We start from the raw sequence: 19,772 nt of genomic DNA, 5'->3' as shown, positions 1-19,772 counted from the left end.
GCTGGTCCTTAAGGGGTTAAATAAATTATTCCTATTTAAAACTAAATACTTACCTGTAAAATAAACCCTAAGATAGCTACAATGTAATTAATAATTACATTGTAGCTATTTTAGGATTTATATTTATTTTACAGGTAACTTGGTATTTATTTTAGCTAGTTAGAATAGTTATTAAATAGTTATTAACTATTTAATAAATACCTAGCTAAAAGAAATACAAAATTACCTGTAAAATAAATCCTAACCTAAGTTATAATTAAACCTAACACTACACTATCATTACATTAATTAAATAAATTAGTTACAAATAACTACAATTAAATTAAATAAACTAACTAAAGTACAAAAAATAAAAAAGCTAAGTTACAAAAAATAAAAAAAATAAGTTACAAACATTTAAAAAATATTACATTAATTTTAAGCTACTTACACCTAATCTAAGCCCCCTAATAAAATAACAAAGCCCCCCAAAATAAAAAAATGCCCTACCCTATTCTAAATTAAAAAAGTTCAAAGCTCTTTTACCTTACCAGCCCTTAAAAGGGCCTTTTGCGGGGCATGCCCCAAAGAATTCTGCTCTTTTGCCTGTAAAAGAAAAATACAACCCCCCAACATTAAAACCCACCACCCACATACCCCTAATCTAACCCAAACCCCCCTTAAATAAACCTAACACTACCCCCCTGAAGATCATCCTACCTTGAGTCGTCTTCAGCCAGCCGACCCACTGATGGAACCGAGGAGGAGATCCGGAGCGGAAGAAGACAGCGGCGCTGAAGAAGTCTTCCATCCGATGAAGTCATCATCCAGGCGGCGCTGAAGAAGTCTTCCATCCGATAGAAGTCTTCATCCATGTGGCGTCTTCAATCTTCATCCATCCGGAGCGGAGCCATCTTCAGACGAGCCGACGCGGAGCCATCCTCTTCTTCCCGACGACTATCGACGATCGGAACAGCCAATAGAATGCAAGCTCAATCTGATTGGCTGATTGGATCAGCCAGTTGGATTGAACTTCAATCTGATTGGCTGATTCAATCAGCCAATCAGATTTTCCTACCTTAATTCCGATTGGCTGATAGAATCCTATCAGCCAATCGGAATTGAAGGGACGCCATCTTGGATGACGTCCCTTAAAGGAATATCCATTCGTTGTTAGTCGTCGGGAAGAAGAGGATGGCTCCGCGTCTGCTCTTCTGAAGATGGCTCCGCTCCGGATGGATGAAGATTGAAGACGCCGCATGGATGAAGACTTCTATCAGATGGAAGACTTCTTCAGCGCTGCCTGGATGATGACTTCATTGGATGGAAGACTTCTTCAGCGCCGCTGACTTCTTCCGCTCCAGATCTCCTATTCGGTTCCATCGGTGGGTCGGCTGGCTAAAGACGACTCAAGGTAGGATGATCTTCAGGGGGTATTGTTAGGTTTATTTAAGGGGGGTTTGGGTTAGATTAGGGGTATGTGGGTGGTGGGTTTTAATGTTGGGGGGTTGTATTTTTCTTTTACAGGCAAAAGAGCAGAATTCTTTGGGGCATGCCCCGCAAAAGGCCATTTTAAGGGCTGGTAAGGTAAAAGAGCTTTGAAATTTTTTAATTTAGAATAGGGTAGGGCATTTTTTTATTTTGGGGGGCTTTGTTATTTTATTAGGGGGCTTAGATTAGGTGTAAGTAGCTTAAAATTGTTGTAATATTTTTTAAATGTTTGTAACTTATTTTTTTTTATTTTTTGTAACTTAGCTTTTTTATTTTTTGTACTTTAGTTAGTTTATTTAATTTAATTTAATTGTAGTTATTTGTAACTAATTTTTTTAATTAGTGTAATGATAGTGTAGTGTTAGTTTTAATTGTAACTTAGGTTAGGATTTATTTTACAGGTAATTTTGTATTTATTTTAGCTAGGTAGTTATTAAATAGTTAATAACTATTTAATAACTATTCTAACTAGCTAAAATAAATACCAAGTTACCTGTAAAATTAATATAAATCCTAAAATAGCTACAATGTAATTATTAATTACATTGCAGCTATCTTAGGGTTTATTTTACAGGTAAGTATTTAGTTTTAAATAGGAATAAGTATAGTGTAGTGTTAGGTGTAATTGTAACTTAGGTTAGTTTTTATTTTACAGGTAAATCTCTATTTTAGCTAGGTAGCTATTAAATAGTTAATAACTATTTAATAGCTATTGTACCTAGTTAAAATAAATTGAAAGATGCCTGTAAAATAAAAAAAAATCCTAAAATAGCTACAATATAATTATTATTTATATTGTAGCTATATTAGGGTTTATTTTATAGGTAAGTATTTAGTTTTAAATAGGAATAATTTATTTAATAAGAGAAATATTATTTAGATTTATTTAATTAATATTTAAGTTAGGGGGGTTTTAGGGTTAGTGTTAGACTTAGGTTTAGGGGTTAATAATTTTATTACAGTGGCGGCGGTGTAGGGGGGCAGGATAGGGGTTAATACATTTATTATAGGTGGCGACGGTGTAGGGGGGGCAGATTAGGGGTTAATAAGTTTAATATAGGTTGCGGCAGGGTCCAGGAGCGTCGGTTTAGGGGTTAAACTATTTATTTAGTTGCGGCAAGGTCCGGGATCGTCAGGATAGGGGTTAATAACTTTATTATAGGTGGCGACGGTATAGGGGGGGCAGGATAGGGGTTAATATGTATAATGTAGGTGGCGGTGGGGTCCAGGAGCGGCGGTTTAGGGGTTAATACATTTATAAGAGTTGCGGTGGGGTTTAGGAGTGGCGGTTTAGGGGTTAATAACTTTATTGAGTTGCGGGGGGTTCCGGGGGCGCCGGTATAGGGGGTAGAACAGTGTAGTTAGTGTGGGTGCTTAGTGACAGGCTAGCAATAAAGCTGGGAAAAAGCCAAAGAGCAGTGAGATCGGATGAGTGATAAATATCACAGTCCGCTGCTCATCACCCCGTACTTGGTGCGCAGCTTTTTGACAGCTTTATTGATAACTTAGGCGAAATTTTGCAGGTCGGCGGCGGCGATGGTAGGCGAGCTTAGGCGGGCGTATTGAACCGGCGAAGGCAGGTAAAGTAGACGCGTTGATAACTACCCCCTATATCTATTAGTACAACAAGTTTGGGGCAAAACTTTTCAACAAATTGGGAGAAATAATATTGTCCCCTTGCAATGTAATGAGAGACAAATTTGTAGCATAATCCATAAGTAGTAATGTATTTTTAATTTGTATTCCTATATCTACCAAATGTGGAGCAATAATATTGTTTGATTTAGTAAGCGTATACATTTGTAATAGAGTTTCTAATTTACTTTTATTATGTAATATACTTCATTGACTTGCAGCATCGAACATAAGCTTTCTGTTTTTAGACTCCCATTGATTTCTAAGGCATCCGCGACCTCAAGGGTGGTGGATTGAAAACTAGGTACACGGCGTCAGTATATATGCGAACATACCTGTTAAATGTTAGATAAATTGGGAAAATGGTCAAATAGAATTGAATGTGACTTTGAAACATCTGTAATGACGCAAGCATCGACCTGCGTCGGATTGAGATCGTGGGAGCGTATATTACATCAACATTTTCAACATTTGACAATCTTGACGCTTTGATAATTACGGCAGATCAATCTTGCGACATATACGATGCAGAATTCAAGCATATTTTCAGTTGACGCTTTGATAAATATTCCCCTCTAAGTGGAGCACAGAATATCGCTATCACTAAAGTGATATTTGCGCTCTCCATTGTAATACTAGCACACTCAAATGTGTGCTGGTATTACAGGTGAGGTACAATAGGCCTGCCCACATCGCAAATACTAAAATAAAATTATTAACCCCTAATCTGCCGCTCTGGACCTTGCCACCACTATTAAAAATGTATTAACCCTTATTCCGCTGCTCCCCAACATCGTCGCCACTATAATAAATCTAGTAACCCCTAAACTGCCGCCCTCACGCATCACAAACACGATTTAAATATTATTAACCCCTAATCTGCCATCCGCCCACACTGCCACTATAATAAACCTATTAACCACTAAACCGTAAGCCCCCACAACGAAATATACTAAAATAAATTATTAACCCCTAAACCTCTGAGCTCCCACATCACTAATTCTACATAAATATATTAACCCCTAATCCCAACCCTAACGTAACCCTAAATCTAACCCTAACCCTAACGTACCCCTAAGTCTAACACCCCTAACTTAAATATAATTAAAATAAATCTAAATAAACCTTACAATTATTAACTAATTAATTCCTATTAAAAACTAAATACATACTTATCTGTAAAAAAAACTAATAGTTATTTTGTAGCTATCTTACGTTTTATTTTTATTTCACAGGTATTTATTTTAACTAGGTAGACTACTTATTAAATAGTTATTAACTATATACTAACTACCTAGTTAAAATAAATACAAAGTTACCTGTAAAATAAAACCTAACCTGCCTTACACTAAAACCTAACATTACAATAAAATGAAATAAATTAAATGAATTAATAAAATACAATTTACTAACTTACAAAAAAATAAACACTAAATTACAAAAAATAAAAAATCAAAATTATCAAAAATAAAAACGAATTACCCCTAATCTAATAGCCCTATCAAAATAAACCCTAGCCTACACTAAACTGCCAATGACCCTTAAAAGGGCCTTTTGCGGAGCACTGCCCCAAAGATACCAGCTCTTTTGCATTGCAATAAAAAATACAAACAACCCCCCAACAGTAAAACCCACCACCCACCCAACCAAACCCCACAAATTAAAACCTATCTAAATAAACCTAAGCTAACCATTGCCCTGAAAAGAGCATTTGGATGGGCATTGCCCTTAAATGGGCATTTAGCTCTTTTACAAATTGCCCAAAACCCTAACCTAACCCCCCCCCCACCCAAAAACCCTTAAAAAAACCTAACACTAACCCCCAACGATCCACTTACAGTTATCGAAGTCCGGACATCCATCCTCATCCAGCCGGCAAAGTCCTCATCCAAGTGGCAAGAAGTATTTATCCAGACGGCCTCTTCGATCTTCATCCAGCCAGCAAAGTCCTCATCCAAGCAGCAAGAAGTCTTCATCCAGACGGCATCTTCTATCTTCAACCATCCAGCACGAGCATCCTCTTCTTACGGTCGCCGCCGTAAACTGAAGGTTCCCTTTAAGTGACGTCATCCAAGATGGCGTCCCTTACATTCCTATTGGCTGAAAGATTTCTATGAGCCAATAGGATTGAGCTCTCATTCATTCATCAGCCAATAGAATGAGAGCTCAATCCAATTGGCTGATTGGATCAGGATTTTTTTTATTTTTGATAGGGCTATTAGATTAGAAGTAATTCGTTTTTAGTTTTTATCATTTCGTTTATAGTTTTTTTAATTTAGTGGGGGGTTTTGTAATTTAGAAAATTTTATTTTAATAATTTAATTTATTTTATTTTATTGTTTTATTAATGTTAGTTTTTAGTGTAAGACAGGTTAGGTTTCATTTTACAGGTAACTTTGTATTTATTTTAACTAGGTAGCTAGTAAATAGTTAATAACGATTTACTAACTAGTCTACCTAGTTAAAATAAATACAAACTTACCTGTGAAATAAAAATAAAACCTAAGATAGATACAATATAACTATTAGTAATATTGTAGCTAGCTTAGTTTTTATTTTGCAGGGAAGTATGTATTTAGTTTTAAATAGGAATTATTTAGGTAATACTTGCAAGGTTTATTTAGATTTATTTTAATTATATTTAAGTTAGGGGGTGTTAAGGTTAGATTTAGGCTTAGGGTTATGTTAGGGTTATGCTTAGGGTTACGTTAGGGTTAGTGTTAATATATATATATATATATATATATTTAGTGTTAGTTATGTTGGAGGCCAGAGGTTTAGAGGTTAATAACTTTAGTATAGTGGCGGCGACATTGGGGGGCCGCAGATTAGGGGTTAATAAATTTATGTAGTTGGCGTCGATGTTAGGGGCAGCAGATTAGGGGTTAATAACTGTAATGTAGGCGGCGGCGATGTTAAGGTCAGCAGATTAGGGGTTAATAAGTATATTTAGGTGGCGGCGATGTTAGGGGCAGCAGATTAGGGGTTAATAAATGTATTTAGGTGGCGGCAATGTTAGGGACGGCAGATTAGGGGTTAATAACTGTAATGTAGGTGACGGCGATGTTAAGGGTGGCAGTTTAGGGGTGTTTAGACTCGGGGTTTATGTTAGTGTGTTAGGTTTAAAGTGCTAGAAAGTTAATATATGGGCGCTAGTGATAGCCACACAAAGAATCCCCCCAAAAATCTATAAATAAATAAGTAAGTAAATGCAACTAAGCAAAGTAAGATAAAATACAGGATTGTACAGATTGGAACGTTACAAAAGTATCCACATATATGAAACAATGTGTATAAAAAATGTCCCGTATTTTCATACACAGTTCAATGATTATATACGACCTGTATTAAGAGTGGCAAGTCAATCAAATCTTTGTGTCTTAATGAGGCTTTCTCGTTTCTCCTCCAAACACTGCCTTAAAATAGATTTCCAAAGAAACCACAGAAGCTGCTGGCGATCATCATATTCATGGGAACTTGTGCCGGGTGCTGCTTTTCTATCTGCTAACTCTTGTGCTTCAGATGGAAAGTAGTACAATCTGGAAAGAAAAACAAAAGCGCATCCTCCGACTCAAGTGAAGACTTTTATTATAACAAATAAAGTGCTTAAAAGTATGCACTTACAAGATTTCAATTAAAATACCCCTGTCAGTATAAAACTTCTGGAAAAGCAACTGAACCGTCCTGTGTTTCCTCCAGTCCACCGCTGCCTCTCAAATTCCACAGTCTACGTATTCAGTTTGTCTCTCCAAATCCGAGACTTCTTTGGCTGAACGGTCCCTGGGAAACTATGCTGTGTAATCCATGCTCCAAAGAAGTCTCGGATTTGGAGAGACAAACTGAATACGGAGACTATGGAATTTGAGAGGCAGCGGTGGACTGGAGGAAACACAGGACGTTCAGTTGCTTTACCGGAAGGTTTATACTGACAGGCGTATTTTAATTGAAATCTTGTAAGTGCATACTTTTAAGCCCTTTATTTGTTATAATAAAAATATTCACTTGAGTTGGAGGATGCGCTTTTGTTTTTCTTCACAGATTGTGTTAGGTTTAAACATAACTTTTTCTTTCCCCATAGAAATCAATGGGGCTGCATTACAGAGCTTTTGTTTCTGCGATCGCAGGTGTTAGACTTTTCTTTGCCGGCTCTCCCCATTGATGTCTATGGGGAAATCGTGCATGAGCACGTCAAAGCAGTGCTTGTTTTCTGTGCGGTAAGGAGCTCAACGCCACCATATCGCCCGCACAAGTCTGCTTTTTTAAAACGTGTAATAGCAGCGCTATAAGGAGGTGAAATAACGTTGCTTTTGTGGCGGTCATTAAAATCCCTAAAAAAAAACTTGTAATCTAGCTGTAACTTATCTATATTAATAATGAGAGATATGATTACCTTTCAGCATATATCTAACACATGTATGGAAATCATGTAAAATGTATGTCTATTGTGATTATCTTAACAAATATGCTTAAAGGCTATTAAAACTTAAAATTAAACTTGTATGATTCAGACAGAGCTAGCAATTTGAAAAATAAATTACAGTTTTCTTCTATCATAAAGCACAATATGGAAGCGGTGTTGCATCAATGTTTGTGACAATCTTATACACTGCTGAGCACTAGATGGAACATACATGCATGAATTTACCTAGGTATGCTCTTCAACAAAGGATACCAATGAACAAAGTCAATTTGATAAAAGACGCAAAATAGAAGAGGTTTTCAAATCGCTTGCTCTATCTGAATCATGAAAATATAATTTTGAGTTTCAAGGCCTATACATTTTTTTCTAAGAAAGTGACCAGAAATATGTTGCTGTAACGTGCAGTGAGGTCAGTGGCTGGTGAGGCATTGGCTAGTATCAGAGCCAGATAAACATACACATGAACCGATAGATGTAGCTTAAATTCAGGTCCGACAGACCTTTGTTAAATAGGCCCCTAAGACTGCTACATTATACATCAATATTAATATTCATTTTAACCATCAGAATCTTTAAGGCACATAAACGTATAGGTAATCTTTGAGCAAAAGGTAGATTCTCAGGCCCTTCTTCCCTTCTGGTACTCATTTTTGTAAATACGAATGGTTATATGAAATTCCTACAGCTAAGTTATAGCAAATAAATGGCTAGATTACGAGTCTTGCGTTAACCTTAAAAAGCAGCGTTGAGAGGTCCCAACGCTGCTTTTTAACGCCCGCTGGTATTACGAGTCTGGCAGGTACAGGTGTACTGCTCACTTTTCTTCCGCGACTCAAGCTTTCCGCAAATCCCATTACGTCAATTGCGTATCCTATCTTTTCAATGGGACTTGCCTAACGCCGGTATTACAAGTCTTCCAAAAAGTGAGTGGTACACCCTCTCCTGTTAAGACTCCTACCGCATTTATGTAAAGGATATAAATCACTGCAATGATATTTACTTTAAATGGGTGAACTAGTATCCTATTCTTATAGGACCACTCAGCCTCACACCAAACCTCGGATTCAGTAAGACTTAACTTATTAGAATCCTGTTGAGCTCATCGTACTGAGGGTCTCTACTGTAGGGATACAGAGAGATACGGAACCTTCACGCAACTTAGAAGATATGTAAGCAGTGTACAGAGAATAAGCAAAGGAACTTTTGAGCTAAGTTGAAATCCTTTGGCAAAAGGAACTTCATTCACACATCCCATACAAGTAAAATATATACAGTATTCATACACACCCGCAATCACACCTGATAGAGATCTATATATTGCAGGGTGAATATCACAATGCTCAGGTTTGTGATGAGTATGATTAGCTGGTAAGCTTAGGCAACAAATGTAAATAGTGCTTACTATGTTACAGATCAGAGTATGAGAAAATGTCAAAAGCTACAAATAGGTATTTCACTATTAAACAGTATTGCAGGAGATAATATAAGCTGAGGAGAGACACAGGAAATAAAATACTGAGTATATTTGCCCTTAAGTACTAGAAACATGTCTCTTGGGAGGAAGTCCGTATAACACCTGTAGGCAGTCTTTACTTGAAGTATAAGGCAGTCCGTAATGTAAGTACACAGGCAAGTATAATACTGACAGTAAATAAGTAAGAGATACAGACCAGGATCCGGAGTAATACCAGGAAAGTCTCACAGAGAATGCGATGGTGCTGCGACAGGGAAACAGCTTGTGAAGAGAGAGGAGCAGACGCTGAATCTGCAGGACCGGATGCCAGGACTGACGTCACACGCTGAACGGATCAGCAGGGGAACCGGCGAGAAGGAACAGCTTCAAGTTCCAAGGAGGATATAGAAGGTATAGCCCCCAATACCTTATTGAATGAACAGGGTCTCTTGACAGGAGAACTCACAGTGTAGTGAGTGAGGTATGCAAAAATCCGAGCAGAGCTGCAGGGAAAGGCTAGGTGTCTTCACACGCTCTTGAGGAAATCAGGTGCAACAAATTACCAAGCATAGGTTAGAGTGAGGAGGGGCCTTAAATAAGGGTAAGGTAATCAGGACTTAAAGGAACAGTACATAGTCCTAACATAACCCTGACAATTTAAAAGTCAGTAGTTAAGATTTTTATGGGCTAACGCCGTAACATAAAACTCTTAACTAAAGTGCTAAAAAGTACACTAACACCCATAAACTACCTATTAACCCCCCCACACACATCGCAAACACATAAATAAAAATTTGAACCCCTAATCTGCCGACCGGACATCGCCGCCATTTTAATAAATATATTAACCCCTAAACCGCCGCACTCCCGCCTCGCAAACATTAGTTAAATTTTATTAACCCCTAATCTGCCATCCCTAACATCGCCAAAACCTACCTACATTTATTAACCCCTAATCTGCCGCCCCTAACGTCACCACAACTATATTAAATGTATTAAAGGGAAATGAAACCCAATTTTTTTTCTTTCATGATTTACAAAGAGCATGTCATTTTAAACAATTTTCTAATTTACTTCTATTATCTAATTTGCTTCATTCTCTAGATATCACTTGCTAAAAAGCATATCTAGATATGCTCAGTAGCTGCTGATTGGTTGCTGCACATAGAGGCCTTGTGTGATTGGCTCACACATGTGCATTTCTATTTCTTCAACAAAGGATATCTAAAGAATTGAGCAAATTAGATAATAGAAGTAAATTGGAAAGTTGTTTAAAATTGCATGCCCTTTCTGAATCATGAAAGTTTAATTTTGACTAGACTGTCCCTTTAACCCCTAAACCTAAGTCTAACCCTAACCCTAACACCCCCCTAACTTAAATATAATTTAAATAAAACAAAATAAAATTACTATCATTAACTAAATTATTCCTATTTAAAACTAAATACTTACCTATAAAATAAACCCTAAGCTAGCTATAATATTACTAATAGTTACATTGTATCTAGCTTAAGGTTTATTTTTATTTTACAGTCAACTTTGTATTTATTTTAACTAGGTACAATAGTTATTAAATAGTTATTAACTATTTAATAACTTCCTAGCTAAAATAAATACAAATTTACCTGTAAAATAAAACCTAACCTAAGTTACAATTACACCTAACACTACACTATCATTAAATAAATTAACTAAATTACCTACAATTAATTACAATTAAATAAAATAAAATAAAGTATGAAAAAACCCCACTAAATTACAGAAAAAAATAAAATAATTTTACAACAATTTTAAGCTACTTACACCTAATCTAATCCCCCTAATAAAATAAAAAGCCCCCCAAAATAATAAAAATCCCTACCCTATACTAAATTACAAATAGCCCTTAAAAGGGCTTTTTGCAGGGCATTGCCCAAAAGTAATCAGCTCTTTTACCTGTAAAAAAAAATACAATACCCCCCAACATTAAAACCCACCACCCAAACACCCAACCCTACTCTAAAACCCACCCAATCCCCCCTTAATAAAACCTAACACTACCCCCTTGAAGATCACCCTATCGTGATAGGATTTTATCAGTCAATTGGAATTAAGGTAGGAAAAATCCTATCGGCTTATCCAATTAGCCAATTGGATTGAAGTTCAATCCTATTGGCTGATCCCATGCCATGGAGTGTGTGCAAACTCCACAATTGCAGCCTTTCACTGCCAGGGTGCATCTGGCAACCATCTTCAAACTACTTATATGTTACGCACTTAGCCTGCAGTAGGAGTCACACTTCGAGCCTAAGGAAGATTTTAAAATTTGGAGGACGATTTATGATGACCCGAATGGGGCCATATACCCAGGTTTCCATGCAAGCCTTCAGGCTCGCTGGAAACATGAGTTAAGAAGCAGCAGTCTTAAGACCACTGCTCCTTAACTCGTATGCCTCCTCTGAGGTGGCAGACAGCAATCTGTCCGATTGTATACGTAGCGAATCTGCAGGAGGCGAATTGCACAAGCTGTTCACCAGAACTGCTTGTGCAATGTTAAATGCCGACAGCGTATGCTGTCGGCATTCAGCGATGTCTAGCGGACATGATCAGCTACAGTGGATCATATCCCCCAGACAATTGATAAATCGGCCACTAGGGCTGAAAGAGTAAGGATCTCTCGGTGCAGTATTACGTACTGCAGGGTCAGGAGTGCTTGGCAACCATTAGATATAACAGGAACTTGATACAAGGCTTTACCCGTAGGACTGGTCTCTCCCCTCCCTCTCCCTCCTCGGAGCTTACTATTTTCAATTACGGTGTTTGGAGCCATGCACTCACTTTATCAGATTTGTATGGACACGTTAAAAAGTCTGATGTGGTTTCAACAATTAAACTTTTAATATAAAATGCAATGTTAAAAAAAACTTTTTATTACTATATCAGTCACAGATAAAAATGTCTCCCCAAACACTTAAGCACATGCTCTGCATGCATCATGGTAAGCAAGCGTGGCAGATGTTATTCAATATGGCAGCATAAATAATAGAACAATGTGCCATGCACGTACCTGTGTGTAACGTACATTACAATATAGAAGCATACATAGGAGCATCAAGCAGAGGTACAACATTGTAATTGAAAACACTCTTTTTAAGCAATTTGGGTAAGCTTCCAAGATGGCATATATATCCCTGCTTTCTTGCTTTTCATTAGAAGGAGTTAGATTTAAGGATTTTAGCTTTCAGGTGTTAAGTGTCCCTTTAACTGTGGAATATGACAAGCAGGGAGACATCTATAGGGGTCTATCTATCAAGCTCCGTATGGAGCTTGACGGCCCGTGTTTCTGGCGAGTCTTCACAAAGACCGTTGCTCCATAACCCTGTCTGCCTGCTCTGAGCAGACGGACATGAATTGCCAGAAATTAACCCGATCGAGTACGATCTGGTTGATTGACAACCCCTCTGGCGGCCCATTGGCCGCAAGTCTGCAGGGGGCGGCGTTGCACCAGCAGCTCTTGCGTATTGCCCTCCGCATTCAGCGATGTCTTGCGGAACTGATCCGCACTGTCGGATTAGGTCCGCAAGACATTTAATAAATAGGCCTCATAGGCTCAAATGTGCACAAAACATTTACTTTTTCAGCTCCTATTGACTTCAATGGGAGCTGAAAATTACCTTACTCTGACATACTTGGTGCAAAACACCGGCAATGCAAATTCCCTGATAGTAGATTGTATTATATCTATTTACGTGATGCTATCTATTTTTTCTAAGGGAAATATTCAGTAACTTTATACATTTATTTTACCTTGACTTCCTATTTTAATGTTTAACTTAATTTAATCCCTATATGCTCTACAGAGTAAAAAAATAATGGAATGTTTTACTAGGTACAGCGCTATAAATTACAAATAATCCTATTATGGTACACGTTAACATAATCTGAAACATAAACATTGAATTGCACACAAATGGCTCATAAATTGCATTCTTTATTAAAAATATAAATGTATATTTTGTTGTTACTATTAGTTATAGTAACCCATGATAAAAAAATCAATTGGGACAGAATTAGACACTAAGGGCCACATTATGAGTGAAGCACAAAATTGTGCTTTCGCAAGTGCCATATTTGTGCTCCACCCGTAACACCAGCGCACACAATCGTGCACTGGTATTTGAACTGGCACGCAATGTGAATGCAACCTTGCGTTAGCATTGCATGTAAGCTTTTCGCTCAATAGAGTGCGCTTCCATAGACTCCAATGGGAGCCTCGTTCTCATGTCGTGAACTAGCGCAGTGAAGCAGGTAAGTTGTGCAGCGATGGGCAGCTGATTGTAAATATATATGTAAATTAATATATACATTATATATTTATGTGTAAATATGTATATATACACATACATATAAATGTATATAAGCATAGACATATATATTTACAGGGAACACACAGTTCCCATAGACCACTATGTAAAGGCACTTTTCAGTACCTCTTTTTTCTAACACCCCACACCCGCCAACTTTAAAGGGGCAGTCAACACCAGAATTTCTGTTGTTTTAAAAGATAGATAATCCCTTAATTACCAATTCCCCACTTTTGCATAACCAACACAGTTATAATTATACGTTTTACCTCTGTAATTACCTTGTATCTAAGCCTCAGTAGACTGCCCCCTTATTTAATTTCTTTTGACAGATTGCATTTTAACCAATCAGATCTGACTCCACTTTAAATTCACGTGCATGAACTCAGATATCTATATGAAACACATGAACTAATGCCCTCTAGTGGGGAAAAACTATCAAAATGCATTTAGATTAGAGGCAGCCTTCGAGGTCTAAGAAATTAGCATATGAACCTCCTAGGTTTAGCTTTCAACTAAGAATACCAAGAGAACAAAGCAAAATTGGTGATAAAAGTAAATTGGAAAGTTGTTTAACATTACATGCCCTATTTGAATCATGAAAGTTTTTTTGGGACTTGACTGTCCCTTTAAGTCCTCATAACTCCTGTTTGCAGTTTTTTTTGGGGGGGGGGTGGCAATTGGGGATTATTTTGAAAATTAACAAGAAGTCTGACCTCTGATGCAGCAATAACTAGCCACTTGTAATGGCTGGTTATTTATTGCATGCCCGTAAACTGTAAATTTGCCAGTTTACGGGGCCCGCAATAAATTTGCGCTCAACTCATCATCTAGCCCTAAATGTTTGGAGTTGCCATGTTCCTCATTCGGAGGTGGATTGTCTGGTGTTTCTGGGATGGATTGTCCTCTTTTTAGGCATGATCAGAATGATATACTTCAGGAAAGTTCCACTCTGTGAAAAGCACAACTGGACTACAAGAGGCTGCTCGTAGGTGGTGATCCAGCAAAGAATAAGCTACAGAGTGGTAGTTTGTTCCTGAGTGAGAGCTTCCATCTTTCTTTATAGACTCAACCACTAAATTTATAAAAATGTTAGTATAGTAGAGTGCATAAACCATATGTAAGGATATTTTATATATACAATTTCAAACATACAAATAAAATAGCTCAGAAGGAACCCTCTAAATAATATAGGCAGAACTGAACAACTATAAAGAAAACATTTGCAAACAAACATATAAGAAAATATATGATATTATGATTACAATGCCAAATCAATGAGTTTTCACAAATAAATGCAATATACAATGGTAAGGTGTATAGAACAATATATTTATACTATATTCTTATTTTAAACATCTGATGATTACATGTGGTAAGTTTTTATCAAATTGTCTTATTCAGCTACTGAATCTAAACCTAAAACTTACAACTATAATCATTATAACAAAAAAATCTCAATAAACAGTGGAGCAACTATATTCAAATTCCTAAAATTCTTACTGATTCTTACCGTGACACACCAAACAGACCAAATATCTTTACCGATGTTCACGGGCTGCTGAACGGCAGTGGAGGAAATCACACACCTGTGCTGATTTCCGGCATTATAAATTCATCCTTAAGTCCTACAACTCTGCGCCTTTGTATCATCTCACGTATCCAACCCCAAAAAACTGTTCTCAACTTTTAACTCCCTTCTACGTCCACTGCACCCCCGCCCACTACCAACTTCACTGCTCAGATTATTGCTGATAACTTCAAAAATAAAATTGGCACATTAGAAAAGATATCTGAACCTCACACCCCTCAAACCCAGCAATCCTAACCACCCTTTCTATTAACAAAACTCTATGCTACTTCCCTCCAGTAACAGAGGAAGAAGTCTCTGTACTCCAATCCTTGGCTCATCTCACAACCTGCTCACTTGACCCGATTCCTTCAAAACTTCTTTCCCCTCTCTCTGCTTCACTAACCCCTACCCTAACTCATCTCTTTAACCAGTCTCTCACCGCTCCCACATTTCCTGATACATTCAAGCATGGGCAATCATACCAATCCTAAAAAAGCCCTCCACCCCTTCTAACTATCGACCGGTCTCCTTACTTTTCTTTGCTTTAAAATTATTGGAACCACTGGTCTATAATCGGCTAACTCAATTTCTCACAACTAACTCCTTACTTGATCCACTACAATCTGGTTTCCACCCTAAACACTCAAAAGAAATCACTCTTACTAAAGTAACAAATGACCTGTTATCAGCTAAAGCAAAAGGCCACTGCTCCTTACTAATTATTCTTGACCTGTCCACTGCCCTTGACACAGTTGACCATCCTCTCCTCCTAAAATTAATACATTAATTTGGCATCCCAGACACAGCCCTCTCCTGGTTTGCCTCATATCTCACAAACCGCTCATTTTCAGTTTCCGGGATTCCAGTACCACTTATATGCTGATGATACCCAAATCTATCTTTCCTCTCCTGATATATCTCCCTCTTTACTCAACCAGAGTTGCAACTGCCTATCTGCAATTTACTCTTGGATGTCTTCACACTACCTCCAACTAAATCTGTCCAAAACTGAGCTGCTTCTTATTCCCCCCTCTTCGAGACATCCAACACCTGACATTTCTCTGACGGTTGGAGACTTTTTATTCTCAACACCTCAACCCAGGTCCGCTATCTTGGGGTCACACTTGACTCAGAACTCACATTCAACACACATATACAAGCACTTACCAAATCCTGCAATTCAAATGTATGCAACATTTCCAGAATTCGTCCCTTCCTTACTCAAAAAAGTAAAAAAATGCATATTTATTCCCTCATTTGTCACACATTGATTATTGCAATCTATTTCTAAATGGCCTTCCAAATCACCACCTCTCCTCCCTCCAATCTATTATGAATGCTTCTGCTAGATTCATTCACCTAAGTCGCCAATCTACATTATTATTATTATCAGGTATTTATAAAGCATCAGCAGATTACGCAGCGCTATACAACTAATAATAAAACATTACAGGGATGTATTACATACACTACACTACTGCACTACTACATCAGCTGCTCCACTCAGCCAGTCTCTACACTGGACCCCCATACACTCCAGAATACAATTTAATGCATTAACCCTAACTTACAAAGCACTCAACAGTCTTACTCCCAACTATATTTCCTCTCTCATTGTGAAATATTCCCCATCTCGTCCTCTTTGATCAACCTCTGACCTATGCCTCTCCACTCCTGTTATCTCTATGTCCCACTCCTGTCTCCAAGACTTTGCACGTGCTGCTCCTGTCCTCTGGAATTCTCTACCGCTCCATAAGACTGTCTCCAACCTTGTATAGCTTCAGACGCTCCTTGAAAATCCACCTATTCAGAGAGGCGCACCATCTCTCCTCCTTCTCTCATCCTAACCAAACTAATCCATGAACTGCCTGACTCACTGCTGCAACTACAACCGATGTGACAAGCTACCCCAACCTTATGTCTCTGCACCCTAAACTTGTAGACTGTGAGCTCTCCGGAGCAGGGCTCTCTTCCTCCTATACTAGATTTATTTAGTTTTGTTATGTTTTGTATTTTATTACAAATCCTTGTCATTGTATACCCCTATCACTGTACCCAGCGATACAGAATTTTGCGGCGCTATACAAATAAATGGTAATAATAATAAATAATAATACTGATTTTTTTTTTTTTTTGCTTTAGCTTGTTAGGGTTTCTCGATATCTTGGTGGAAGTTAATATCACAGCTAGGACTAGGCTGACGCAGGAATCATCAGGTGTACCCAGACTGGTTATTGAGGACTGCCATGCACTTCTTGGAGGAATAAATATTAGACTTTTAAGAGGGTGAGTAAAAATATATTATGCTTAAAAGTACATATTTATTAAAATTGAAACAGATTATTGACAAATTGGGCTAGATTACAAGCGGCATGCTATTGTTAGTGAGGGTCTCGATAAACAATATCACAACTGCACTAAATTGCACGCGTATTACAATTAAATGTGCCTGCTTTAATGCAAACAAAATATGAGCTTGTTGGCTTAGAGTAAGTAATTGAACGTCTTATGTAAAGTGTAAGGATTAAAAAAATGTTCACCAAACACAACAAAAAATATATTACAATAAAGTATCCCACTCATATATACAGTTTCTGATAAAAAAATATTTATATAAATATTAATATTTTTTTTATAAGGGTTAAAATGTATATGGTATAAATGAGCACGCTAATTGTAATCTGACCCATCATGTTGTATTATTTAGAATTACAGAATTTGACTATAAATTCCTGCCCACATATATATTTCTACATCCACCCCGGAAAGGAGATAAATATTTAATTTATATATCCTACCCAGCATTCTTTGGTGCATCGGTAACAATGTATACAGAGTACTTCTGGGGTAAAGCAAGCAGGGATACTTTCCTAGTTTGCTAATTTTCTATACAATAATTTTGTCTTACTTTTATGTACTGGAGGATTTTGATCTCATGATTTCATCTCCACCATAACTCAAATGAGAATTACTTTCAATAAAAAATATTTATCTGTGCAAGTCATCTATAGAGACTTGTTATTACTGCACATATTTATGTTATAATTGATTTAAAGGGACAGTCTAGTCAAAATTAAACTTTCATGATTCAGGTAGGGCATGGAATTTTAAATAACTTTCCAACTTACTTTTAGCATGAAATGTGCTTTGTTTGCTTGTAATTTTTTTGTTGAAAGCTAAACCTAGGTAGGTTTATATGCTAATTTCTAAGCCCTTGAAGGCCGAGTCTTATTTCTGTGCATTTGACAGTTTTTCACAGCTAGAGGATGATAAATTATGTGTGCCATATACATGACATTGTGCTCACTGCAATAGAGTTACTTAATAGTCAGTGAATGGCTAAAATACAAGAGAACTGAAATTAAGGGGGAAGTCTGCAGACGCTTGGATACAAGGCAATTACAGAGGTAAAAAGTATATTAAAGGGGCACTAAACCTTTCTCCATAAGTTTAATTACTTTTTACATACATATTTTTCTTATTTCCAATATGATATTAACTTGTAGTGGCCCAAGGGGGGCTTCTAAGATTTATTCTTCAAATTATTAGAAAAATGTGAGGTTAACATTTTGCTAGCAGAAATGTAATTATATCTAATTGATATGACTGTAAATTTATATCAATATGAATGTTAATATTTATTTAGTTTTTGTTTTTCTTTTGAATTACTGCATGATTACTTTGTTACAAATGATACCTTAATAAAAATTATTAAAAAAAAGGGGGCAGTAAACCTAAACAATAATGTTATATAATTCTGCACATAGTGTAGAACTATATAACATTAATGTAGTGCCAACTTTATACTTTTAAGTATTTGAATGATTTTTAATGCCAAAGTAGAAATTTGTAGAGCACCGCTCCTGGATCTACTGAGTGGGTCTGGTCTTTTCAGAAACTCATCACAGCACGCGATGGCTAATAAAGGGATTAGCTATATTTCTTTTATGTAATTAGCAAGCGTCCATGAGCTAATGACGTATGGGATATACATTCCTACCAGGAGGGGCAAAGTTTCCCAAACCTCAAAATGCCTATAAATACACCTCTCACAACACCCACAATTCAGTTTTACAAACTTTGCCTCCTATGGAGGTGTTGATGTAAGTTTGTGCTTGATTTTTATGATTTCTTCTATGATAAGTGCTTCTAAGCATTCTGAAGCCCAATTCCTCTCAGAGTACAGTGTTTGTCAGAGGGATATGAGGAGAGTATCGCCTGTTTGATTTTAGGGTTTTCCTTGCTGGAAATCTGTTCAAGGGTTCTCTGTTATCAGTCGTTGGGATTAATCTCCTACCTCCCTTTTCAGATCGACGATATACTCTTACATACCATTACCTCTGCTGATAGTTTTCAGTACTGGTTTGGCTATCTGGGATATGTGGATGGGAGTCTTTCGGTAAGTATGTATCTTTATTTAAGACACTCTCAGCTATGGTTTGGCACTTTATGAATTAATATAAAGTTTTAAATATAGGTATTTTACTTATATTTGCCATGAGTCAAGTCTATGTGTATTTCCCTTTGCAGTCCAGCAGTTTCATTATGGGAATTATGTTTAGGAAGCTTGTCTTACCTGGGGTATAGTCTTTTTTAAATTTGACTTTTTTTTTCTTGAAAAGCTTGCGGCAAATTAGGCTTGCAAGGGTGCAAAATGCTGTTATTTATTGCGTCATTCCTGTCGCAAAATTTGTTTTTTTGGCTGCAAATGTGCATTGGTCATGGCGCAAGTTCGTCATTTCCTGCGTCATGACACAAGTTCGTCATTTCCTGGGTCTTAGTTGATAATAGTTTTACCTCACTTCCTATATGCTCCTTGCCTTCTTTATCCTCAGAGGGCTATGCTATTTGCTTTTTTTGCCAAATTTAGCACTTGCA

General features: G+C 37.1%; 1 protein-coding gene across 1 annotated transcript in view; it reads left to right on the top strand.

The window, feature by feature from the left end:
• LOC128662634 (BPI fold-containing family B member 4-like) overlaps positions 1–19,772 on the top strand; it is a 123,200-nt gene that overhangs the window by 25,201 nt on the left and 78,227 nt on the right. The window contains exon 4 of the mRNA XM_053716498.1: positions 17,037–17,180. Coding sequence (XP_053572473.1) covers positions 17,037–17,180 — 144 coding nt within the window. The remainder of the gene's footprint in view (positions 1–17,036; positions 17,181–19,772) is intronic.

The sequence above is a fragment of the Bombina bombina genome, chromosome 1 (assembly GCF_027579735.1).
Source record: "Bombina bombina isolate aBomBom1 chromosome 1, aBomBom1.pri, whole genome shotgun sequence".
NCBI lineage: Eukaryota > Metazoa > Chordata > Amphibia > Anura > Bombinatoridae > Bombina > Bombina bombina.
This window is presented reverse-complemented; position numbering and strand designations above follow the sequence as displayed.